This window comes from Corythoichthys intestinalis, chromosome 3, assembly GCF_030265065.1.
Source record: "Corythoichthys intestinalis isolate RoL2023-P3 chromosome 3, ASM3026506v1, whole genome shotgun sequence".
Taxonomy (NCBI): domain Eukaryota; kingdom Metazoa; phylum Chordata; class Actinopteri; order Syngnathiformes; family Syngnathidae; genus Corythoichthys; species Corythoichthys intestinalis.
In genome coordinates this window covers 64,539,226-64,567,198 of record NC_080397.1, presented here as the reverse complement: position 1 = coordinate 64,567,198, position 27,973 = coordinate 64,539,226, and the positions used below count along the sequence as shown (strand labels likewise).

The window sequence follows — 27,973 nt, the reverse complement described above, 5'->3', positions numbered from 1 at the left end:
TTTGCTGTTTTTTTCCCCCCTTTTTATTTCAACTTGTCGCATTTCAGGGAAACATCTGGTTTTACTTTGACTTTCCCGCGAGCTGTTTGTAGAGTTTGGGCACGTAGTCGTCCCACTCCGCTTGGTAACAGGTGGCGGCCACGGGCTCTTGCAGTTTATACTTGCGCCGAAAGTTGCGCACGCTGAACTTGCCGCGCCCGTCGCCGGAGCAGTTGGTGAGGACGGGCTTGGTGCACGACAGCGCCTCCGACTGGCTGTACACCAGCCACACGTAGCGGTGAAGACCTGCGTGAGGAAAGTTGCACTTTAGATGGCATGGTTGCCTCCATTCATTTTATTTTCTACCCAATTCCAAATGCTCTCCATCTTTTTTTTTAGCCATCATTACACACTAAACCAAATTGCTCCAATTATTCTGACATTTTCAAGTCTTGTATATACTCACATATAGGTGGTAACTTTTTGACCCAAAAGTGGAAGTGAGACCCATACCCCGATATGCAGTCCGACCATTGCCCAATTTAAACTGTTGTCAAACTGAAAAACCATGCAATTTAGCATTAGCTACGTAAACTAATAATACAGAGATGTTACGGCTCAAATTAATCTACAAATTTCTAATCTAAAAAACACATCACTAACACGGCCGTAGCTGCAGCTGTGTACTTTGTGCAGCCATCTTGGCTTTTACAAACAACAATGTCACTGAGCCACCTCAAGAGGGTGCTCTAGTAGGATGCGAAAAATGAGAAAAATGTTTGAAAGTGATTGTGAAGAGGAATTTGAGGGCTTCCATCCATGATGATGAAGACTTACTGTAAGACAGTTAAAGTTAAGACGACTAAGAAACAAACTAGTAACTTTTCAACCTTTATAAACCATTTTAATAATATTTGTGACAATATGTCCACTGACAACTAGTTGAAGGACATCATCTTGGGGGGGGGGTCTGTATCGCTTTCACCAGCACTCATTAACTTTGAGGAGGGTGGCAGGAACCCTGCCACACATAAAAAATAAACTACAAATGTGCCGACTGCTTTACGGCATACGTCACTTCCCACTTTCATTATAAAGACTGAAGTCGATACGAATTCTGCAAAGATGGCAAGGCAATAAAAGACCAAAAGTTTTGTCTGAGGAGACAAAAAAGAAAAAGGGAGGCCACTGGGATAAAAGGACACTCAAAAATAAACTTTGGCCTAGCTTTCACTCGCTGGCGTGGCAACCCCCCTCCTCCCCCGACCGGGTGGGGAAATACGATCCAAAATCACGTTTGGATTTTGGAAACGTTGTTTCTTTCAACAACGTCATATGCTATTGTATAGCCACAACTAGATTTATTATCTCATTACTATTCATCCTTTACACAGCCGCTGGAAACAGAAATGTCGTTTAATCCATCTGCAGGCGACAGAGAGATCAAGATTTTATGACACTGTGGGAAACGCAGTCTTCCTTAAGGCAAAACATGACTGCTTTTGTCCAGCTGTGTAGCTAAAATCGACCAAAACTGAAAAGTTGCCTAGTGTTGCTTTAATGTTTACCACATCGATACTGTTTGTGTTGTGTACTTGGTTATTACCATGTATATGGTTATTAATTAATGTACCTAATTTTATTTGTCATATTGGTATCAAAAAACGGCTCAAAAATCCCCCATATGCCCTCAAGTGCAACTTATACTAGGGTCAACCAAAAATACCCATTTTAATCTGCCAGAGCAACCTATACACCAGTATATACGGTCACTTTTCATTTCTCCATGTTCTGCAACTTCTAAACAATACATCATGCCTGCTTTCCATTTCTGACAGATTCTTTCCATACTTTGTGTTTTCATCACTTTCTTTTGACAGCCACGTTTAATTGATTGCATTTTTTCCTAATGTCACCTGTTCCCTGCGGAGGACCGGAACCCACGTAGTCGGACAAAACATGGCCAGTCGACACGTCGTTTCCTTTCATGTTGACCACCAGGAAATGATGCCACTCCCTGAAATAAAGAAGCAGCAGTTCACATTCTCTCGCTTTTTTTGTCTTTCAACAGTCAATGTGCTCTTATGGAATGGCTACAGCTACGCCTGGCCGGTAAATCATTTATCATGAATTCATTCAGTTTTTTTTTTTTTTTTTTAAACTGTGGATGAATAAAAACATAACTGGAAATTTTGTTTTGTTCTGTTCCTATGCTGGCAACGTAAACCAAATTTCCGTGATAACCCTTTAAATACCCCAAAAGTCCAAAACTTGTATTTTGTTTAATAACGGAGGGCACACTGCCCCCTGGTGGGCCTTGCTGGACTGTCGCCTTTTGTAGCTGAGCAGATCAAACGTCTGACATGGATAAAGGATAGCTGCGCTCTGGTTTGGCCCACATCAGGCTGTAAGTTGTTTCAGCTAATATAAGTTTACAGCTACCGTTTGTGGAGTTATGTGTGAGCAATTTGCTATGTGAATTGTAAATACGTTAGTATTCGTAGCATTTAAGCTAGCGGACTTTTGTGAGACAAATTAGGCTAATCTACTGAATTTACATATTGATCAGACTCGATGGACGTTTGAACACCAATTGTTTTATCGTTAAAATGCGTGTTGTTTTGAACATAAGTACATACATATGTATGTTACAACTTTACAAATTGTCAAAAGTGAAGGAAGTTAAAAGCTTCAAAATACAAAATTTCCATGTTTGATGAGTGTAAAGCTGAGCAACTTCATGTTTAGTGAGGACACAACAAGTTAATGAAGTAAAGTAAAACAATAAGGTACGGATTATACGACTAAATAAAAAAAGGAACTGGAGACAAAATGGCGGTCGAGACTCGGGCATCGTTAAGTCAAAATCACCTAAGTTACGTCGTAACAAGGGGACTACCTGCATAGACCCTACTCACGTGATGTCACAGCCACGCCCCTGCGCCATGTTGTCCGAATACTCGTCATGTTAATGCATTAGCGCTTCGTAAATTCCTCCTATTATGGCGTGTTTTTCTGCTCGTTAACATTAATAATCAAAATGGTGAAGTCGTGTGTGGCGGTCGGTCGCAAAAACAGAGAAGATAGACGGAGAGACTTGAAGTTTTACCGTATTCCGAGAGACCCGGAGAGGAGAGCGACATGGGCTGCTGCAATTCGACGAGAAAACTGGACTCCAAACGACTACCACAGATTATGTAGTAGTCATTTTATATCTGGTAAGATGCATTTAATATATATTTAGAGGGTTTTGGGCTGACAACCACAATTAAAATCATTGCTAGGCTAATCGCCGACAACATACACTCAGACGTTGTGAATGAACTACCTGAAAATATATAATTATAAGGGGATAATCAGACAGTTGTCATACAATTAATTCACAATTTCACTATTGAGGTCAAAAGCCAAAAAATAAATTCAACGAGGGACAATCTGGAGTAGTGCTATCGCACTTCATATTTATTACATATTATATATGTATGTAGTGAGAGTGCTATCGCTAAACCATATCAACATTAAAAGCCCTAGCTCTATTGACAAATGACATGAAATACATTAGACTTGACAGTGGATGTTAGCAAGAACAAAAGATTTTGAATTGAAAATTTCGTAACTCACCTTCCGAGCATAAGATTCCTGCCGAATTTTCGTGTACGAGGACCTGTTTCACCCAACCAGCAACGTAGCATTTATAAGCCGCCAAGCTCTTAAAGTTTTTCAAACTTTCGTGAGAATAGGCTGATTTTGTGTGGACAAGATAGTTGTAAATATCAGGATAGCAGATGTCAGGCGAAGACAGCGGGTCGAAAAACATCGATTTAGGCATCAAATACGGATCTGGCGAATGGATAAACTGAAGCTTTTCCACGTAACGCCTTTTATGCAACGCATCCAATGAGTTTACAGCGTCAGATAACACCGGGGGCTTCCATGAATTGCTCTATAACTTGCACGACTAATTGAAAACAATTGCCACGTTTACATGGAGCCAAATATTCCAATTCCAATCGGTTTAGATGTTCAAACCGAATAAATGTGTTCCATTTAAACACCTCATTCGGAATGAACAGGCCCAAACCGAATGGAATTTCATTCCGATTCACAGGGGTGGAATATTCCTTTTCCCAAACCGATTAGAAGTCAAATTATATCATGTAAACAGGGAAGCGGAATGGTGTCTGGTTGCGTTCTTTCTGCACATGCTCCGTACTGACGTGGTGACGTCACTCGGTGACGTAAGTAACGTCACTTGCAACATGGCTTCCAAGCACACGCACAGCGCACCCACACACTTTTTAAATGAACAGCGTGTCATTCTGAAGTTTTGTTTCCACTCGAAAAGTTAAAACAGCAGCTGATCTGTCGATCGATCTCCATGTTTTGCAACGTGACGCTTTGTTTTGATTAATCTGCGCATGTCAGACGGCAGTTGTCAAACGTCCTTTCGGAATAAAGGCAGACACATGTAAACGCTGGATCGGAATAGATGAAGTGAACAGCTGATGTGAAATTTCCATTCGGAATGATTTGAATCGGTATGAATAAAAGTAAGCATGTAAACGTGGCTAATGAGAATAGGTCTAAAAAATAGGTACAATATGGCGGCCAGAAACAGCGACACGCCCATTTTGTGACGTAGGTGAGTAGGGTCTATAGCAAGGTATTGACCTTTTGCAAACTCCTCCTAAACGGCCATTGACCAATCATCTGTCCTAGTGACTGTTGTTAAGGGAGCACCTTCCGCAACCCAGGAGTATATCAGTGGGAATGCGGTTCTTTCTTTCCATTACCAAGAAAACAACTGGATTCCAATGGATTAAGGAGTCGGCCTCACTACTGGCTAAATGTCGCCAAAATAAACAAGCACACAGACATGTTCTTTTAAGGTGAGATGAAGCAAACGTCTGAGGCTAACTAGCAAACTGTTTTGCCTAAAATGGTTTAATAGAGGCAAGAACATTCATAAAACTGGATATCAAAATTGTAGTTTCTCGGGATGATCCGATCACGTGATCGCAAATCTGGCCGATCGTGCCATTTTTCAGAGGATCGGAATCGGGGGGGAAAAGGATTGGGTTTTTTAATTTAAAAAAAGATATTGATGTTTTTCTGCTTCATGCTCATCCAGCCTCTCAATCTCCCTCCTGCAGCTCTTGTTTGGTACTTAACGTTTACAATGATAGACAGGTTTTACCTAGCCAGAGAAGCTTGGTAGCGCTACCTTCAAAGGTGCCGAATTTTTCAATCATCATTTAGCTTGTTAAACACTAGCGGTAATGTGGTGTGGCAACTTACAGCATTTTCTACTTTTTTCTCATTTTAAAATTATGTCACAATCGATCATCTAGTGGCCCCCTCCACCACCACAGTCTATTGTGCCAATATATGCCAAGGTACATTTCATATAAGAAGTGCCACCCTTTATGATGCCTAATCACTATGGTCTGGGAGTGATCTGACCTGAATTTGGGGTTTTCCCTGCTGGGAGCGTCAGGGTCGGTCAGGGCCAAAGTGTAAAGTTTCTCGGGGTCACATCCCTCCCATTCGATGCTCGTAGGCCGGTTCTGGACCTGTGAGCAACAGAGGTAAGCGCCAGTCCTTTTAAGTCACGGATATTCATTGTTTACACATTTGCGTTACATCGTAAAATCATTTCGCATGCAAATATGCTCACAGATGTGAACTATCAAAAACTAGAAATGAGAAGTTGATGTAATATGCATGTTTTGTTATAAAAAATGTTTTGAAAAACTGATTGGGGGTCGGGGGTGATACGACCAAGACGAACTTTAATTTGATGACAATCTTTGATTTATGACATCAAAGATCGTACACACGTTTCAAAGTTTTGTTGAATAAATTGTATTTTGTTTAAAAAAAAAACAAAAACAAAAAAAGAAAACTTTAAATAACATCCATACGTCATGTTTTGTGCTAATTATTTCTACCGTTACAGTTCCAGTTGTTTCATTAATTGCTAAAACAGTTCTGGCATTTAAACATGGCATAGCAATTTCGTCCGTTTCATAGAAACATCACAAAAACTAGAAACTGCAATTTCGGGAGAAATTACACACCTTGGTCTTTCCTCTGTGGAGATACAAATCTTAGCCCCACTCAGGTCTATCAATAGAATGGACCATAATGCCAGTCATTGGCACTAAACAAAGTTAAAGCCATTAGAAAAGATTGGGAGAATTGGACGTCCATGTCCGTCAATGGCAGCACCCTCCATAATTGTTAATGGAATCGGGGAAGTTTGGGGGACACGTCCTATTGATATGTAGTCATTTTCTGTTGATTTGGGAAAAAAAAAAAATTTCCCATTGAAAATGAATGGGAAAAATTTTGGACGTCCATGGACGTCAATGGTAGCACCCCCTATAAGCGTCAATGCAATCGGGGACATTTGGGGGACACGTCCTAATGATATCTAGTCATTTTCTGTTGATTTGAGGAAGAAAAAAAAATTTCCCATTGAAAATGAATGGGAAAAATTTTGGACGTCCATGGACGTCAATGGTATCAACTTACATAAGCGTCAATGGAATCCAAGTACATTGGCATCAATAGAATGAACAAACATGAAGAAATGCCATTGGAAATTAATGGGAAGTTTGGACGTCCGTGGACGTCAATGGCATCACCCTCCATAAGCAGCAATGCAATCGGGCACATTTGGGGGAAACGTCCTATTGATATCTAGTCATTTTCTGTTGATTTGGGGGAAAAAAAAAAAAATTCCCATTGAAAATGAATGGGAAAAATTTTGGACGTCCATGGACGTCAATGGTATCAACTTACATAAGCGTCAATGGAATCCAAGTACATTGGCATCAATAGAATGAACAAACATGAAGAAATGCCATTGGAAATAAATGGGAAGTTTGGACGTCCATGAACGTCAATGGCATCACCCTCCGTAAGCGGCAATGCAATCGGGGACATTTGGGGGACACGTCCTAATGATATCCAGTCATTTTCTGTTGATTTGGGGAAAAAAAAAAAAATTCCCATTGAAAATGAATGGGAAAAATTTTGGACGTCCATGGACGTCAATGGTATCAACTTACATAAGCGTCAATGGAATCCAAGTACATTGGCATCAATAGAATGAACAAACATGAAGAAATTCCATTGGAAATGAATGGAAATTTTGGACGTCCATGGACGTCAATGGCATCACCCTCCATAAGCGGCAATGCAATCGGGGACATTTGGGGGACACGTCCTAATGATATCTAGTCATTTTTTGTTGATTTTGGGGGAAAAAAAAAAATTCCCATTGAAAATGAATGGGAAAAATTTTGGACGTCCATGGACGTCAATGGTATCAACTTACATAGGCGTCAATGGAATCCAAGTACATTGGCATCAACAGAATGAACAAACATGAAGAAATGCCATTGGAAATGAATGGGAAGTTTGGACGTCCATGAACGTCAATGGCATCACCCTCCATAAGCGTAAATGGAATTGGGGACGTTTGGGGTATACGTCCTATTAATATCTGGTCATTTTCTGTTGATTTGGGGAAATTTAGTTTTTTCCCCATTGAAAATGAATGGGAAAATTTTTGGACGTCCATGGACGTCAATGGCAGCACCCCCTATAAGCGTCAATGGAGTTCGGAACGTTTGGGGGAGACGTACTATTGATAACTGGTCATTTTCTGATGATTTGGGGAAATTTAGTTTTTTCCCCATTGAAAATGAATGGGAAAAATTTTGGACTTCCAGGGACGTCAATGGCAGCACCCCCCATAAGCGTCAAGGGAGTTGGGGACGTTTGGGGTATACGTCCTATTGATATCTGGTCATTTTCTGTTGATTTGGGGAAATTTAGTTTTTTCCCCATTGAAAATGAATGGGAAAATTTTTGGACGTCCATGGACGTCAATGGCAGCATCCCCTATAAGCGTCAATGGAGTTGGGGACGTTTGGGGGACACGCCCTATTGATATCTGGTCATTTTCTGTTGATTTGGGGAAATGTAGTTTTTTCCCCATTGAAAATGAATGGGAAAAATTTTGGACGTCCATGGCCGTCAATGGCATCGACATCCATATAGTCAATAGAATCCAAGTACATTGGCATCAGTAGATTCGACATGCATGGCCGTCAATGGCATCAATGCAATGTAAATTCCATAGAAATCCCATTGAAATGAATGGGAAATTTTCCCATTAGAAATGAATGGGATAGTTTTTGGCAAATTACCGGGGAACCGTAAATTTTTACCAAATTCTGTATACAACTTTTATGCCCCTCACCGTCCCGGAATTTTTGATACCCAAATTATGTGATTTGGTCAAAAATTGTAGGACTAGATACATTTTGAAAAAAAAAAAAAAATCTGGAAAATTGCCGTTTGCGGGAAAACGGAAAATTTTTCGGGGCCCTTTTTAAAAAAGCCATCGTCGCGCAAAAATTCCGGACGTTTCGATATCCGAACGGTGCCGATCGGTGCAGCGGTTCGGGCTGTGCGGCGCGCCGAAAAAACGCGGAGAATAAGATGAATAACTAGAAACTGCAATTTCGGGAGAAATTACACACCTTGGTCTTTCCTCTGTGGAGATACAAATCTTAGCCCCACTCAGGTCTATCAATAGAATGGACCATAATGCCAGTCATTGGCACTAAACAAAGTTAAAGCCATTAGAAAAGATTGGGAGAATTGGACGTCCATGTCCGTCAATGGCAGCACCCTCCATAATTGTTAATGGAATCGGGGAAGTTTGGGGGACACGTCCTATTGATATGTAGTCATTTTCTGTTGATTTGGGAAAAAAAAAAAATTTCCCATTGAAAATGAATGGGAAAAATTTTGGACGTCCATGGACGTCAATGGTAGCACCCCCTATAAGCGTCAATGCAATCGGGGACATTTGGGGGACACGTCCTAATGATATCTAGTCATTTTCTGTTGATTTGAGGAAGAAAAAAAAATTTCCCATTGAAAATGAATGGGAAAAATTTTGGACGTCCATGGACGTCAATGGTATCAACTTACATAAGCGTCAATGGAATCCAAGTACATTGGCATCAATAGAATGAACAAACATGAAGAAATGCCATTGGAAATTAATGGGAAGTTTGGACGTCCGTGGACGTCAATGGCATCACCCTCCATAAGCAGCAATGCAATCGGGCACATTTGGGGGAAACGTCCTATTGATATCTAGTCATTTTCTGTTGATTTGGGGGAAAAAAAAAAAAATTCCCATTGAAAATGAATGGGAAAAATTTTGGACGTCCATGGACGTCAATGGTATCAACTTACATAAGCGTCAATGGAATCCAAGTACATTGGCATCAATAGAATGAACAAACATGAAGAAATGCCATTGGAAATAAATGGGAAGTTTGGACGTCCATGAACGTCAATGGCATCACCCTCCGTAAGCGGCAATGCAATCGGGGACATTTGGGGGACACGTCCTAATGATATCCAGTCATTTTCTGTTGATTTGGGGAAAAAAAAAAAAATTCCCATTGAAAATGAATGGGAAAAATTTTGGACGTCCATGGACGTCAATGGTATCAACTTACATAAGCGTCAATGGAATCCAAGTACATTGGCATCAATAGAATGAACAAACATGAAGAAATTCCATTGGAAATGAATGGAAATTTTGGACGTCCATGGACGTCAATGGCATCACCCTCCATAAGCGGCAATGCAATCGGGGACATTTGGGGGACACGTCCTAATGATATCTAGTCATTTTTTGTTGATTTTGGGGGAAAAAAAAAAATTCCCATTGAAAATGAATGGGAAAAATTTTGGACGTCCATGGACGTCAATGGTATCAACTTACATAGGCGTCAATGGAATCCAAGTACATTGGCATCAACAGAATGAACAAACATGAAGAAATGCCATTGGAAATGAATGGGAAGTTTGGACGTCCATGAACGTCAATGGCATCACCCTCCATAAGCGTAAATGGAATTGGGGACGTTTGGGGTATACGTCCTATTAATATCTGGTCATTTTCTGTTGATTTGGGGAAATTTAGTTTTTTCCCCATTGAAAATGAATGGGAAAATTTTTGGACGTCCATGGACGTCAATGGCAGCACCCCCTATAAGCGTCAATGGAGTTCGGAACGTTTGGGGGAGACGTACTATTGATAACTGGTCATTTTCTGATGATTTGGGGAAATTTAGTTTTTTCCCCATTGAAAATGAATGGGAAAAATTTTGGACTTCCAGGGACGTCAATGGCAGCACCCCCCATAAGCGTCAAGGGAGTTGGGGACGTTTGGGGTATACGTCCTATTGATATCTGGTCATTTTCTGTTGATTTGGGGAAATTTAGTTTTTTCCCCATTGAAAATGAATGGGAAAATTTTTGGACGTCCATGGACGTCAATGGCAGCATCCCCTATAAGCGTCAATGGAGTTGGGGACGTTTGGGGGACACGCCCTATTGATATCTGGTCATTTTCTGTTGATTTGGGGAAATGTAGTTTTTTCCCCATTGAAAATGAATGGGAAAAATTTTGGACGTCCATGGCCGTCAATGGCATCGACATCCATATAGTCAATAGAATCCAAGTACATTGGCATCAGTAGATTCGACATGCATGGCCGTCAATGGCATCAATGCAATGTAAATTCCATAGAAATCCCATTGAAATGAATGGGAAATTTTCCCATTAGAAATGAATGGGATAGTTTTTGGCAAATTACCGGGGAACCGTAAATTTTTACCAAATTCTGTATACAACTTTTATGCCCCTCACCGTCCCGGAATTTTTGATACCCAAATTATGTGATTTGGTCAAAAATTGTAGGACTAGATACATTTTGAAAAAAAAAAAAAAATCTGGAAAATTGCCGTTTGCGGGAAAACGGAAAATTTTTCGGGGCCCTTTTTAAAAAAGCCATCGTCGCGCAAAAATTCCGGACGTTTCGATATCCGAACGGTGCCGATCGGTGCAGCGGTTCGGGCTGTGCGGCGCGCCGAAAAAACGCGGAGAATAAGATGAATAACTAGAAACTGCAATTTCGGGAGAAATTACACACCTTGGTCTTTCCTCTGTGGAGATACAAATCTTAGCCCCACTCAGGTCTATCAATAGAATGGACCATAATGCCAGTCATTGGCACTAAACAAAGTTAAAGCCATTAGAAAAGATTGGGAGAATTGGACGTCCATGTCCGTCAATGGCAGCACCCTCCATAATTGTTAATGGAATCGGGGAAGTTTGGGGGACACGTCCTATTGATATGTAGTCATTTTCTGTTGATTTGGGAAAAAAAAAAAAATTCCCATTGAAAATGAATGGGAAAATTTTTGGACGTCCATGGACGTCAATGGTATCAACTTACATAAGCGTCAATGGAATCCAAGTACATTGGCATCAATAGAATGAACAAACATGAAGAAATGCCATTGGGATTTAATGGGAAGTTTGGACGTCCATGAACGTCAATGGCATCACCCTCCATAAGCGGCAATGCAATCGGGGACATTTGGGGGACACGTCCTAATGATATCTAGTCATTTTCTGTTGATTTGAGGAAAAAAAAAATTTCCCATTGAAAATGAATGGGAAAAATTTTGGACGTCCATGGACGTCAATGGTATCAACTTACATAAGCGTCAATGGAATCCAAGTACATTGGCATCAATAGAATGAACAAACATGAAGAAATGCCATTGGAAATTAATGGGAAGTTTGGACGTCCGTGGACGTCAATGGCATCACCCTCCATAAGCAGCAATGCAATCGGGCACATTTGGGGGAAACGTCCTATTGATATCTAGTCATTTTCTGTTGATTTGGGGAAAAAAAAAAAAAATTCCCATTGAAAATGAATGGGAAAAATTTTGGACGTCCATGGACGTCAATGGTATCAACTTACATAAGCGTCAATGGAATCCAAGTACATTGGCATCAATAGAATGAACAAACATGAAGAAATGCCATTGGAAATAAATGGGAAGTTTGGACGTCCATGAACGTCAATGGCATCACCCTCCGTAAGCGGCAATGCAATCGGGGACATTTGGGGGACACGTCCTAATGATATCCAGTCATTTTCTGTTGATTTGGGGAAAAAAAAAAAAATTCCCATTGAAAATGAATGGGAAAAATTTTGGACGTCCATGGACGTCAATGGTATCAACTTACATAAGCGTCAATGGAATCCAAGTACATTGGCATCAATAGAATGAACAAACATGAAGAAATGCCATTGGAAATTAATGGGAAGTTTGGACGTCCGTGGACGTCAATGGCATCACCCTCCATAAGCAGCAATGCAATCGGGCACATTTGGGGGAAACGTCCTATTGATATCTAGTCATTTTCTGTTGATTTGGGGAAAAAAAAAAAAAATTCCCATTGAAAATGAATGGGAAAAATTTTGGACGTCCATGGACGTCAATGGTATCAACTTACATAAGCGTCAATGGAATCCAAGTACATTGGCATCAATAGAATGAACAAACATGAAGAAATGCCATTGGAAATAAATGGGAAGTTTGGACGTCCATGAACGTCAATGGCATCACCCTCCGTAAGCGGCAATGCAATCGGGGACATTTGGGGGACACGTCCTAATGATATCCAGTCATTTTCTGTTGATTTGGGGAAAAAAAAAAAAATTCCCATTGAAAATGAATGGGAAAAATTTTGGACGTCCATGGACGTCAATGGTATCAACTTACATAAGCGTCAATGGAATCCAAGTACATTGGCATCAATAGAATGAACAAACATGAAGAAATGCCATTGGAAATGAATGGAAATTTTGGACGTCCATGGACGTCAATGGCATGACCCTCCATAAGCGGCAATGCAATCGGGGACATTTGGGGGACACGTCCTAATGATATCTAGTCATTTTTTGTTGATTTTGGGGAAAACAAAAAAATTCCCATTAAAAATGAATGGGAAAAATTTTGGACGTCCATGGACGTCAATGGTATCAACTTACATAGGCGTCAATGGAATCCAAGTACATTGGCATCAATAGAATGAACAAACATGAAGAAATGCCATTGGAAATGAATGGGAAGTTTGGACGTCCATGAACGTCAATGGCATCACCCTCCATAAGCGTAAATGGAATTGGGGACGTTTGGGGTATACGTCCTATTAATATCTGGTCATTTTCTGTTGATTTGGGGAAATTTAGTTTTTTCCCCATTGAAAATGAATGGGAAAATTTTTGGACGTCCATGGACGTCAATGGCAGCACCCCCTATAAGCGTCAATGGAGTTCGGAACGTTTGGGGGAGACGTACTATTGATAACTGGTCATTTTCTGATGATTTGGGGAAATTTAGTGTTTTCCCCATTGAAAATGAATGGGAAAAATTTTGGACGTCCATGGACGTCAATGGCAGCACCCCCCATAAGCGTCAATGGAGTTGGGGACGTTTGGGGTATACGTCCTATTAATATCTGGTCATTTTCTGTTGATTTGGGGAAATGTAGTTTTTTCCCCATTGAAAATGAATGGGAAAAATTTTGGACGTCCATGGCCGTCAATGGCATCGACATCCATATAGTCAAATGAATCCAAGTACATTGGCATCAATAGATTCGACATGCATGGCCGTCAATGGCATCAATGCAATGTAAAGTCCATTGGAAATACTATTGAAAGTGAATGGGAACTTTTCCCATTGGAAATGAATGGGATAGTTTTTGGCAAATATCCGGAGAACCGTAAATTCTTTCCAAATTCTGTATACAATCTTTATGCCCCCCACCGTCCCGGAATTTTTGATGTCCAAATTATGTGATTTGGTCAAAAATTGTAGAGCAAGTAGCGTTTTGAAAAAGTTGTAAAAAATCGGAAAATCGCCGTTTACGGGCGAACGAAAAATTTTTCGGGGTCGTTTGAAAAATTCCCATCGTCGCGCGAAAATTCCGGTCGTGTCGATACTTGAACGGTGCCGATCGGTGGTACGGTTCGGGCTGCGCGGCGCGCCGAAAAAACGCGGAGAAACCATTGCATAATAATAATAACTAGAAACTGCAATTTCGGGAGAAATTACACACCTTGGTCTTTCCTCTGTGGAGATACAGATCTTAGCCCCACTCAGGTCTATCAATAGAATGGACCATAATGCCAGTCAATGGCACTAAACAAAGTAAAAGCCATTAGAAAAGATTGGGAGAATTGGACGTCCATGGCCGTCAATGGCATCACCCTCCATAAGCGGCAATCCAATCGGGGACATTTGGGGGACACGTCCTATTGATATCTAGTCATTTTCTGTTGATTTGGGGAAAAAAAAAAAATTCCCATTGAAAATGAATGGGAAAAATTTTGGACGTCCATGGACGTCAATGGTATCAACTTACATAAGCGTCAATGGAATCCAAGTACATTGGCATCAATAGAATGAACAAACATGAAGAAATGCCATTGGAAATGAATGGGAAGTTTGGACGTCCGTGGCCGTCAATGGCATCACCCTCCATAAGAGGCAATGCAATCGGGGACATTTGGGGGACACGTCCTATTGATATCTAGTCATTTTCTGTTGATTTGGGGAAAAAAAAAAAATTCCCATTGAAAATGAATGGGAAAAATTTTGGACGTCCATGGACGTCAATGGTATCAACTTACATAAGCGTCAATGGAATCCAAGTACATTGGCATCAATAGAATGAACAAACATGAAGAAATGCCATTGGGATTTAATGGGAAGTTTGGACGTCCATGAACGTCAATGGCATCACCCTCCATAAGCGGCAATGCAATCGGGGACATTTGGGGGACACGTCCTAATGATATCTAGTCATTTTCTGTTGATTTGGGGAAAAAAAAAAATTTCCCATTGAAAATGAATGGGAAAAATTTTGGACGTCTATGGACGTCAATGGTATCAACTTACATAAGCGTCAATGGAATCTAAGTACATTGGCATCAATAGAATGAACAAACATGAAGAAATGCCATTGGAATAAATGGGAAGTTTGGACGTCCCTGGACGTCAATGGCATCACCCTCCATAAGCAGTAATGCAATTGGGGACATTTGGGGGACACGTCCTATTGATATCTAGTCATTTTCTGTTGATTTGGGGAAAAAAAAAAATTCCCATTGAAAATGAATGGGTAAAATTTTGGACGTCCATGGACTCAATGGCATTACCCTCCATAAGCGGCAATGCAATCGGGGACATTTGGGGGACACGTCCTAATGATATCTAGTCATTTTCTGTTGATTTGGGGAAAAAAAAAAAATTCCCATTGAAAATGAATGGGTAAAATTTTGGACGTCCATGGACGTCATTGGCATCACCCTCCATAAGCGTAAATGGAATTGGGGAAGTTTGGGGGACACGTCCTATTGATATCTGGTCATTTTCTGTTGATTTGGGGAAATGTAGTTTTTTCCCCATTGAAAATGAATGGGAAAAATTTTGGACGTCCATGGCCGTCAATGGCATCGACATCCATATAGCCAATTGAATCCAAGTACATTGGCATCAATAGATTCGACATGCATGGCCGTCAATGGCATCAATGCAATGTAAATTCCATTGAAATCCCATTGAAGTGAATGGGAACTTTTCCCATTAGAAATGAATGGGAGAGTTTTTGGCAAATTTCCGGGGAACCGTAAATTTTTTCCAAATTCTGTATACAACTTTTATGCCCCTCACCGTCCCGGAATTTTTGATACCCAAATTATGTGATTTGGTCAAAAATTGTAGGACTAGATACATTTTTAAACTTTTTTTTTTTTTCGGAAAATTGCCGTTTACGGGCGAACGGAAAATTTTTCGTGGCGTTTTGAAAAATTCCCATCGTCACGCGATAATTCCGGTCATGCCGATACTTGAACGGTGCCGATCGGGGCTACGGTTTGGGCTGTGCGTTGGCTCAAAAAAACGCGGAGAATAAGATGAATAAATAATAATAATAATAATAATAAGTACAATAAAGTTGTAGAATATCATTACCTTGTTCTTTCCTTTGGAAAGACCAAGGTAATAAAGTTGTAGAATAACATAACCTTGTTCTTTCTTTCAGAAAGACCAAGGTAATAATAATAATAAAAATAAGTACGATAAAGTTGCAGAACAGCATTACCTTGTTCTTTCCCTTGGAAAGACCAAGGTAACTAGAAACTGCAATTTCGGGAGAAATTACACACCTTGGTCTTTCCTCTGTGGAGATACAAATCTTAGCCCCACTCAGGTCTATCAATAGAATGGACCATAATGCCAGTCAATGGCACTAAACAAAGTAAAAGCCATTAGAAAAGATTGGGAGAATTGGACGTCCATGGCCGTCAATGGCATCACCCTCCATAAGCGGCAATCCAATCAGGGACATTTGGGGGACACGTCCTAATGATATTTAGTCATTTTCTGTTGATTTGGGAAAAAAAAAAAAAATTCCCATTGAAAATGAATGGGAAAAATTTTGGACGTCCATGGACGTCAATGGTATCAACTTACATAAGCGTCAATGGAATCCAAGTACATTGGCATCAATAGAATGAACAAACATGAAGAAATGCCATTGGAATTAATGGGAAGTTTGGACGTCCATGAACGTCAATGGCATCACCCTCCATAAGCGGCAATGCAATCGGGGACATTTGGGGGACACGTCCTAATGATATCTAGTCATTTTCTGTTGATTTGGGGAAAAAAAAAAAATTCCCATTGAATATGAATGGGAAAAATTTTGGACGTCCATGGACGTCAATGGTATCAACTGACATAAGCGTCAATGGAATCCAAGTACATTGGCATCAATAAAATGAACAAACATGAAGAAATGCCATTGGAAATGAATGGGAAGTTTGGACGTCCATGAACGTCAATGGCATCACCCTCCATAAGCGGCAATGCAATCGGGGACATTTGGGGGACACGTCCTAATGATATCTAGTCATTTTCTGTTGATTTGGGAAAAAAAAAAAAAATCCCATTGAAAATGAATGGGAAAAATTTTTGACGTCCATGGACGTCAATGGTATCAACTTACATAAGCGTCAATGGAATCCAAGTACATTGGCATCAATAGAATGAACAAACATGAAGAAATGCCTTTGGAAATGAATGGGAAGTTTGGACGTCCATGGACGTCAATGGCATCACCCCCCATAAGCGGCAATGCAATCGGGGACATTTGGGGGACACGTCCTAATGATATCTAGTCATTTTCTGTTGATTTGGGGAAAAAAAAAATTTCCCATTGAAAATGAATGGGAAAAATTTTGGACGTCCATGGACGTCAATGGTATCAACTTACATAAGCGTCAATGGAATCCAAGTACATTGGCATCAATAGAATGAACAAACATGAAGAAATGCCATTGGAAATTAATGGGAAGTTTGGACGTCCGTGGACGTCAATGGCATCACCCTCCATAAGCAGCAATGCAATCGGGCACATTTTGGGGGAAACGTCCTATTGATATCTAGTCATTTTCTGTTGATTTGGGGGAAAAAAAAAATTTCCCATTGAAAATGAATGGGAAAAATTTTGGACGTCCATGGACGTCAATGGTGTCAACTTACTTAAGCGTCAATGGAATCCAAGTACATTGGCATCAAAAGAATGAACAAACATGAAGAAATGCCATTGGAAATGAATGGGAAGTTTGGACGTCCCTGGACGTCAATGGCATCACCCTCCATAAGCAGCAATGCAATCGGGGACATTTGGGGGACACGTCCTATTGATATCTAGTCATTTTCTGTTGATATGGGGAAAAAAAAAAATTTCCCATTGAAAATGAATGGGAAAAATTTTGGACGTCCATGGACGTCAATGGCAGCACCCTCCATAAGCGTCAATGGAGTTGGGGACGTTTGGGATATACGTCCTATTGATATCTGGTCATTTTCTGTTGATTTGGAGAAATTTAGTTTTTTCCCCATTGAAAATGAATGGGAAAATTTTTGGACGTCCATGGAAGTCAATGGTGGCACCCTTCATAAGCGTCAATGGAATTGGGGAAGTTTGGGGGACACGTCCTATTGATATCTGGTCATTTTCTGTTGATTTGGGGAAATTTTGTTTTTTCCCCATTGAAAATGAATGGGAAAAATTTTGGACGTCCATGGCCGTCAATGGCATCGACATCCATATAGTCAATTGAATCCAAGTACCTTGGCATCAGTAGATTCGACATGCATGGCCGTCAATGGCATCAATGCAATGTAAATTCCATTGGAAATCCCATTGGAAGTGAATGGGAACTTTTCCCATTCGAAATGAATGGGATAGTTTTTGGCAAATTTCCGAGGAAGCGTAATTTTTTTCCAAATTCTGTATACAACTTTTATGCCCCTCACCGTCCCGGAATTTTTGATGGCCAAATTATGTGATTTGGTCAAAAATTGTAGGACTAGATACATTTTGAAAGTTTTTTTTTTTTCACGGAAAATTGCCGTTTACGGACGAACGGAAAAATTTTCGGGGCCATTTGTAAAGTTTCCTGTGTCACGCTAAAATTCCGGTCGTGCTGATACTTGAACGGTGCCGATCGGTCTAACGGTTCGGGCTGTGAAGCGCGCGTTTTTTTTCCATTCAAAATGAATAGGAAAGTTTTTGGCAAATTTCCGGGGAACCGTAAATTTTTGCCAAATTCTGTATACAACTTTTATGCCCCTCACCGTCCCGGAATTTTTGATGCCCAAATTATGTGATTTGGTCAAAAATTGTAGGACTAGATACATTTTGAAACTTTTTTTGTTTTTCGGAAAATTGCCGTTTACGGGCGAACGGAAAATTTTTCGTGGCGGTTTGAAAAATTCCCATCGTCACGCGAAAATTCCGGTCGTGCCGATACTTGAACTGTGCCGATCGGTGCTACGGTTTGGGCTGTGCGTTGGCTCAAAAAAACGCGGAGAATAAGATGAATAAATAATAAGTACAATAAAGTTGCACAACAACATAACCTTGTTCTTTCCTTCAGAAAGACCAAGGTAACTAGAAACTGCAATTTCGGGAGAAATTACACACCTTGGTCTTTCCTCTGTGGAGATACAGATCTTAGCCCCACTCAGGTCTATCAATAGAATGGATCATAATGCCAGTCATTGGCAAAAAACAAAGTAAAAGCCGTTAGAAATGAATGGGAGAATTGGACGTCCATGGACGTCAATGGCGGCACCTTTCATAATTGTTAATGGAATCGGGGAAGTTTGGGGGACACGTCCTAATGATATCTAGTCATTTTCTGTTGATTTGGGAAAAAAAAAAAATTTCCCATTGAAAATGAATGGGAAAAATTTTGGACGTCCATGGACGTCAATGGTATCAACTTACATAAGCGTCAATGGAATCCAAGTACATTGGCATCAATAAAATGAACAAACATGAAGAAATGCCATTGGAAATGAATGGGAAGTTTGGACGTCCATGAACGTCAATGGCATCACCCTCCATAAGCGGCAATGCAATCGGGGACATTTGGGGGACACGTCCTAATGATATCTAGTCATTTTCTGTTGATTTGGGAAAAAAAAAAAAAATCCCATTGAAAATGAATGGGAAAAATTTTGGACGTCCATGGACGTCAATGGTATCAACTTACATAAGCGTCAATGGAATCCAAGTACATTGGCATCAATAAAATGAACAAACATGAAGAAATGCCTTTGGAAATGAATGGGAAGTTTGGACGTCCATGAACGTCAATGGCATCACCCCCCATAAGCGGCAATGCAATCGGGGACATTTGGGGGACACGTCCTAATGATATCTAGTCATTTTCTGTTGATTTGGGAAAAAAAAAAAAAATCCCATTGAAAATGAATGGGAAAAATTTTGGACGTCCATGGACGTCAATGGTATCAACTTACATAAGCGTCAATGGAATCCAAGTACATTGGCATCAATAAAATGAACAAACATGAAGAAATGCCTTTGGAAATGAATGGGAAGTTTGGACGTCCATGAACGTCAATGGCATCACCCCCCATAAGCGGCAATGCAATCGGGGACATTTGGGGGACACGTCCTAATGATATGTAGTCATTTTCTGTTGATTTGGGGAAAAAAAAAAAATTCCCATTGAAAATGAATGGGTAAAATTTTGGACGTCCATGGACGTCAATGGCAGCACCCCCCATAAGCGTCAATGGAATTGGGGACGTTTGGGATATACGTCCTATTGATATCTGGTCATTTTCTGTTGATTTGGAGAAATTTAGTTTTTTCCCCATTGAAAATGAATGGGAAAAATTTTGGACGTCCATGTAAGTCAATGGCGGCACCCTTCATGAGCGTCAATGGAATTGGGGAAGTTTGGGGGACACGTCCTATTGATATCTGGTCATTTTCTGTTGATTTGGGGTAATTTTGTTTTTTCCCCATTGAAAATGAATGGGAAAAATTTTGGACGTCCATGGAAGTCAATGGCATCGACATCCATATAATCAATTGAATCCAAGTACATTGGCATCAGTAGATTCGACATGCATGGCCGTCAATGGCATCAATGCAATGTAAATTCCATTGGAAATCCCACTGGAAGTGAATGGGACTTTTCCCATTCGAAATGAATGGGATAGTTTTTGGCAAATTTCCGAGGAAGCGTAATTTTTTTCCAAATTCTGTATACAACTTTTATGCCCCTCACCGTCCCGGAATTTTTGATGCCCAAATTATGTGATTTGGTCAAAAATTGTAGGACTAGATACATTTTGAAACTTTTTTTTTTTTCACGGAAAATTGCCGTTTACGGACGAACGGAAAAATTTTCGGGGCCATTTGTAAAGTTTCCTGTGTCACGCGAAAATTCCGGTCGTGCCGATACTTGAACGGTGCCGATCGGTCTAACGGTTCGGGCTGTGAAGCGCGCGGTTTTTTTCCATTCAAAATGAATAGGAAAGTTTTTGGCAAATTTCCGGGGAACCGTAAATTTTTGCCAAATTCTGTATACAACTTTTATGCCCCTCACCGTCCCGGAATTTTTGATGCCCAAATTATGTGATTTGGTCAAAAATTGTAGGACTAGATACATTTTGAAACTTTTTTTATTTTTCGGAAAATTGCCGTTTACGGGCGAACGGAAAATTTTTCGTGGCGGTTTGAAAAATTCCCATCGTCACGCGAAAAATCCGGTCGTGCCGATACTTCAACGGTGCCGATCGGTGCTACGGTTTGGGCTGTGCGTTGGCTCAAAAAAACGCGGAGAATTATTGAATAATAATAATAACTAGAAACTGCAATTTCGGGAGAAATTACACACCTTGGTCTTTCCTCTGTGGAGATACAGATCTTAGCCCCACTCAGGTCTATCAATAGAATGGACCATAATGCCAGTCAATGGCACTAAACAAAGTAAAAGCCATGAGAAAAGATTGGGAGAATTGGACGTCCATGTCCGTCAATGGCAGCACCCTCCATAATTGTTAATGGAATCGGGGAAGTTTGGGGGACACGTTCTATTGATATCTAGTCATTTTCTGTTGATTTGGGAAAAAAAAAAAAATTTCCCATTGAAAATGAATGGGAAAAATTTTGGACGTCCATGGACGTCAATGGTATCAACTTACATAAGCGTCAATGGAATCCAAGTACATTGGCATCAATAAAATGAACAAACATGAAGAAATGCCATTGGAAATGAATGGGAAGTTTGGACGTCCATGAACGTCAATGGCATCACCCTCCATAAGCGGCAATGCAATCGGGGACATTTGGGGGACACGTCCTAATGATATCTAGTCATTTTCTGTTGATTTGGGAAAAAAAAAAAAATCCCATTGAAAATGAATGGGAAAAATTTTGGACGTCCATGGACGTCAATGGTATCAACTTACATAAGCGTCAATGGAATCCAAGTACATTGGCATCAATAGAATGAACAAACATGAAGAAATGCCTTTGGAAATGAATGGGAAGTTTGGACGTCCATGGACGTCAATGGCATCACCCCCCATAAGCGGCAATGCAATCGGGGACATTTGGGGGACACGTCCTAATGATATCTAGTCATTTTCTGTTGATTTGGGGAAAAAAAAAAATTTCCCATTGAAAATGAATGGGAAAAATTTTGGACGTCCATGGACGTCAATGGTATCAACTTACATAAGCGTCAATGGAATCCAAGTACATTGGCATCAATAGAATGAACAAACATGAAGAAATGCCATTGGAAATGAATGGGAAGTTTGGACGTCCCTGGACGTCAATGGCATCACCCTCCATAAGCAGCAATGCAATCGGGGACATTTGGGGGACAGGTCCTATTGATATCTAGTCATTTTCTGTTGATTTGGGGAAAAAAAAAAATTTCCCATTGAAAATGAATGGGTAAAATTTTGGACGTCCATGGACGTCAATGGCAGCACCCCCCATAAGCGTCAATGGAATTGGGGACGTTTGGGATATACGTCCTATTGATATCTGGTCATTTTCTGTTGATTTGGAGAAATGTAGTTTTTTCCCCATTGAAAATGAATGGGAAAAATTTTGGACGTCCATGGAAGTCAATGGCGGCACCCTTCATAAGCGTCAATGGAATTGGGGAAGTTTGGGGGACACGTCCTATTGATATCTGGTCATTTTCTGTTGATTTGGGGAAATTTTGTTTTTTCCCCATTGAAAATGAATGGGAAAAATTTTGGACGTCCATGGCCGTCAATGGCATCGACATTCATATAGTCAATTGAATCCAAGTACATTGGCATCAGTAGATTCGACATGCATGGCCGTCAATGGCATCAATGCAATGTAAATTCCATTGGAAATCCCATTGGAAGTGAATGGGACTTTTCCCATTCGAAATGAATGGGATAGTTTTTGGCAAATTTCCGAGGAAGCGTAATTTTTTTCCAAATTCTGTATACAACTTTTATGCCCCTCACCGTCCCGGAATTTTTGATGCCCAAATTATGTGATTTGGTCAAAAATTGTAGGACTAGATACATTTTGAAACTTTTTTTTTTTTCACGGAAAATTGCCGTTTACGGACGAACGGAAAAATTTTCGGGGCCATTTGTAAAGTTTCCTGTGTCACGCGAAAATTCCGGTCGTGCCGATACTTGAACGGTGCCGATCGGTCTAACGGTTCGGGCTGTGAAGCGCGCGTTTTTTTTCCATTCAAAATGAATAGGAAAGTTTTTGGCAAATTTCCGGGGAACCGTAAATTTTTGCCAAATTCTGTATACAACTTTTATGCCCCTCACCGTCCCGGAATTTTTGATGCCCAAATTATGTGATTTGGTCAAAAATTGTAGGACTAGATACATTTTGAAACTTTTTTTGTTTTTCGGAAAATTGCCGTTTACGGGCGAACGGAAAATTTTTCGTGGCGGTTTGAAAAATTCCCATCGTCACGCGAAAATTCCGGTCGTGCCGATACTTGAACTGTGCCGATCGGTGCTACGGTTTGGGCTGTGCGTTGGCTCAAAAAAACGCGGAGAATAAGATGAATAAATAATAAGTACAATAAAGTTGCACAATAACAATACCTTGTTCTTTCTTTCAGAAAGACCAAGGTAATAAAGTTGCACAACAACATAACCTTGTTCTTTCCTTCAGAAAGACCAAGGTAACTAGAAACTGCAATTTCGGGAGAAATTACACACCTTGGTCTTTCCTCTGTGGAGATACAGATCTTAGCCCCACTCAGGTCTATCAATAGAATGGACCATAATGCCAGTCAATGGCACTAAACAAAGTAAAAGCCATGAGAAAAGATTGGGAGAATTGGACGTCCATGTCCGTCAATGGCAGCACCCTCCATAAGCGTCAATGCAATCGGGGACATTTGGGGGACACGTCCTAATGATATGTAGTCATTTTTTGTTGATTTGGGGGGGAAAAAAAATTCCCATTGAAAATGAATGGGAAAAATTTTGGACGTCCATGGACGTCAATGGTATCAACTTACATAAGCGTCAATGGAATCCAAGTACATTGGCATCAATAGAATGAACAAACATGAAGAAATGCCATTGGAAATGAATGGGAAGTTTGGACGTCCATGAACGTCAATGGCATCACCCTCCATATGCAGCAATGCAATCGGGGACATTTGGGGGACACGTCCTATTGATATCTAGTCATTTTCTGTTGATTTGGGGGAAAAAAAAAATTCCCATTGAAAATGAATGGGAAAAATTTTGGACGTCCATGGACGTCAATGGTATCAACTTACATAAGCGTCAATAGAATCCAAGTACATTTGCATCAATAGAATGAAAAAACATAATTAAATGGCATTAGAAATGAATGGGAAATTTGGACGTCCATGGACGTCAATGGCGGCGCCCTTCATAAGCGTCAATGGAATTGGACTAGTTTGGGGGACACGTCCTTTTGATATCAGGTCGTTTTTTTGTTGATTTTTGGAAAAAAAAAATTCCAATTGAAAATGACTTTGATGCGGGAGGTCGTAGGATCGAACCTCTGTCAATACCAAGTTAGCTTTTGTCAATGCCTGTATCACATACATGATAACTTTATATACATACTAGAAACTGCAATTTCGGGAGAAATTACACCTTGGTCTTTCCTCTGTGGAGATACAAATCTTAGCCCCACTCAGGTCTATCAATAGAATGGACCATAATGCCAGTCAATGGCACTAAACAAAGTAAAAGCCATTAGAAAAGATTGGGAGAATTGGACGTCCATGTCCGTTAATGGCAGCACCCTCCATAAGCGTCAATGTAATTGGGGAAGTTTGGGGGACACGTCCTATTGATATGTAGTCATTTTCTTTTGATTTTGGGAAAAAAAAAAAAATCCCATTGAAAATGAATGGGAAAAAATTTGGACGTCCATAGACGTCAATGGCAGCACCCCCCATAAGCGTCAATGGAAGCAGGGAAGTTTGGGGGACATGTCCTATTGATATCTGGTCATTTTCTGTTGATTTGGTGAAATTTTGTTTTTTCCCCATTGAAAATGAATGGGAAAATTTTTGGACGTCCATGGCCGTCAATGGCATCGACATCCATATAGTCAATAGGATCCAAGTACATTGGCATCAGTAGATTCGACATGCATGGCCGTCAATGGCATCAATGCAATGTAAATTCCATTGAAAGTGAATGGGAACTTTTCCCATTAGAAATGAATGGGAGAGTTTTTGGCAAATTTCTGGGGAACCGTAAGTTTTTTCCAAATTCTGTATACAACTTTTATGCCCCTCACCGTCCCGGAATTTTTGATACCCAAATTATGTGATTTGGTCAAAAATTGTAGGACTAGATACATTTTTAAACTTTTTTTTTTTTTCGGAAAATTGCCGTTTATGGGCGAACGGAAAATTTTTCGTGGCGTTTTGAAAAATTCCCATCGTCACGCGAAAATTCCGGTCATGCCGATACTTGAACGGTGCCGATCGGGGCTACGGTTTAGGCTGTGCGTTGGCTCAAAAAAACGCGGAGAATAAGATGAATAAATAATAATAATAATAATAATAAGTACAATAAAGTTGTAGAATATCATTACCTTGTTCTTTCCTTTGGAAAGACCAAGGTAATAAAGTTGCACAACAACATAACCTTGTTCTTTCCTTCAGAAAGACCAAGGTAATAAGATTCAAATTCTTGCTGGGATGCACTTGATGAACACCTTGTCTGTCTGTCCCTTTAAAATTAAAAGTAGGTTACCAGCCTTTGGTCCAGTTTGGCAGGTGTCCCACCCAGTCCATAACGGGTGACAACGAAACCACTGCAACGACGTACACCCACGCTCATAAATTATGAGACTTTTCACCATTCAGTAGAATGAAAAAAAAAAAAAAAGAGTCTCAAAACATTTGCCTGTAACATGCTCCGGAAGGGCTAAACACCCATCACTACTACTCTCCCCCCAAATACAAATATATTGAGTCTTCATATGCCGTGCTGCAAAACAAAAAGTAACTCCGAGTGGCGCTACCGTTTAGCCAACCTTGGCTAAGGATGCTAACCTGCGTCGGCGTGAGCACTTTCCCCAGCTCGTCAATCTCCACAGAGCCGTATTTGACGATCAGAGGCCGGCCGGGTTTGTCCTCCACCTCCTGGAGCTTCAGCGGGCCGCTCCACTGGTTCACATCCACGGGCATATTGTCTGGGCGGACGCCGGGTAAACTGACAGCTACTAGCCGTTAAGAGCTCACTCACGACGTGCGTTTGTTTGTTTGGCAAGCTTCGATAAATGCAACGTTCAGGGACAGCCGAGAAAAATGGACTATATAAATGAGCACTTTAACATAGCACTTTTCCCTTAAGGGTTACTGTATTCAACCACCCTTTTCCTATTTCCTATCCATGGTTGCTCTTACATCCCGTTAATTCATTCATTTGCTTATAGCGTATACCCTTATAAAACGAAAGGCTGTCAGTAGTCTGACAGCACCTGAACGCACTTCATCTTGAACGGTGGAACAAAACGGCCGCGCGAGGTCACTAAAGTAACAATAGCTGGGTTGTGATTCGCCACTGACCGTATTGCCAAGTAATAAATGCGAGATTTTATTACAATTGTTTTATGACAAAAAATGTGGGGAGATGAAATGATATTGCTTCTTAAAGGCCACTATTTTTTAATGTATTTAAAGAATCTCAAACACAATGCAAAACAGGCAACACAAAAATGTGCACTCGGGTCCAAGAAGTATACAGATGAAAAAAAGATCAAATAAGATAAAAGCGGCACACCGGGGCAGATATACTCTGATTATATTACACAAGGCACTTGAAATTTCACCTCCCAAAAATTCCAACCACTTAGGGTCAATTAAGGAAAGCTCATTGAGCTATTGCAATGTACCAATGCTTTTTGGGGGGTTATTTATTTGATGAAGAGTGTATAAGAATTAAACTCTACAATAAATATTTGAAAATAGTTTGCGGATTTTGTGCAGATGGAATTTTTCAAATAACATCGAATTAATCACTGGACTTCTTGAGGGCAAGGGCAGGTGGAGTGCAAGAGAAGAGCATCGCAGCACCATCAGAGTAGAGGATGAGCTAGGGGGAAAAGACTGAGGTCGGTAGCAGCGAGCGTTTCAGCATCTAATAATTATTTTTGTCCAAAAGACAAAGATGAAAATTAAAACGGCTTCCAAAAACAATGCTTTAGAGTAAATATGACGGCAGTGATCAAGGGGAAATTTTAGTTTTTGTGGCACTTTAAAGTGCCTATGACAGCAAAAAGCATGTTTATTTCATAGTTCACGCGATATTTTATGCTCCTGAATGAAATGGATTGCTTTGCTGTGTGTGGAAGCGATCATTTTATTTATTCAATTTTTTTTAATCCCGCGCCATGAAAACTAGTGACTTCTCAGGTTGAGGATGAATGCGAATTAGGGGTGCACGATATCCATTTTTTTGAAACCGATACCGATATTGATAACTTCCTGCTCCTCAAGGCCGATACTAGTACGATAACCGTTAATTCATTTGCTCCCGGAAAAGTATAAATACGTTCTATTTTTAAATGCTTCACTGTCCCAAAAATGTATTTATACGTCTTTTGCGTTTTTTTTTTTTTTTTTTAAATTTTTTATAAGAAGCATATATATACCTTCCACTGTACCTGAGAAACAAAGAACAACACTCCAAACCCCTTTTAACCCTTTTAACACTAAGCCTATTTTGGCCGAATTTGCATGCATTTGATGTTGCCTTTATATTTCAAAGAAAAAATTGTTTACAATGGTCAAATTAGGTCCCTTTTTTCAGGACACCTTGAACTTCATGTCTTAACTGTTGTTTTCTTCACTGACCAATTATAATCCACATTTTGGACCCAAAAAGACAAAAAAAATCTCAAAATCTTTTTTCAAAATTTGTAATGTTGACGTCCCATTGACAACCAAACATGCTCGACCAACTGTTTTGAAGCTTGATAATATTTATTCAACTTGTTAGGATAAACATTCAATAGAAAAAAATAAGATTGAATAGTTTTATGTTTGACATTTCAACACAAACAGCAGGTATGGTCATAGGCGCTTTTGGCCTTTACACATACTATGGTCAAAACAGGTTATGTAGTGTGCAAAATAGTGAGAATAAAATGTATATATATCATCTA

General features: G+C 40.2%; 1 protein-coding gene across 1 annotated transcript; it reads right to left on the bottom strand.

The window, feature by feature from the left end:
• pebp1 (phosphatidylethanolamine binding protein 1) lies at window positions 1-26,271 on the bottom strand. The gene is made up of 4 exons (XM_057831178.1): window positions 25,860-26,271; window positions 5,443-5,552; window positions 1,896-1,996; window positions 1-285 (listed from the first exon to the last, which is right to left on the bottom strand). Exons 1-4 carry the CDS (start codon window positions 25,992-25,994, stop codon window positions 62-64), a joined length of 570 nt encoding a protein of 189 aa, XP_057687161.1. The 5' UTR covers window positions 25,995-26,271; the 3' UTR covers window positions 1-61.
• Between the last annotated feature and the right edge of the window lie 1,702 nt (window positions 26,272-27,973).

What these genes read in the sequence shown, in the direction of transcription:
- pebp1 (XM_057831178.1), bottom strand. Translation starts at nt 25,994, where the DNA reads ATGCCCGTGGATGTGAACCAGTGGAGCGGCCCGCTGAAGCTCCAGGAG. An exon ending in AGGGAAAACCCCAAATTCAG is followed by an intron (nt 1,997 to 5,442) that starts GTCAGATCACTC and finishes TCTTTATTTCAG; the next exon opens with GGAGTGGCATCATTTCCTGG. An exon ending in CGGTCCTCCGCAGGGAACAG is followed by an intron (nt 286 to 1,895) that starts GTGACATTAGGA and finishes TTCCTCACGCAG; the next exon opens with GTCTTCACCGCTACGTGTGG.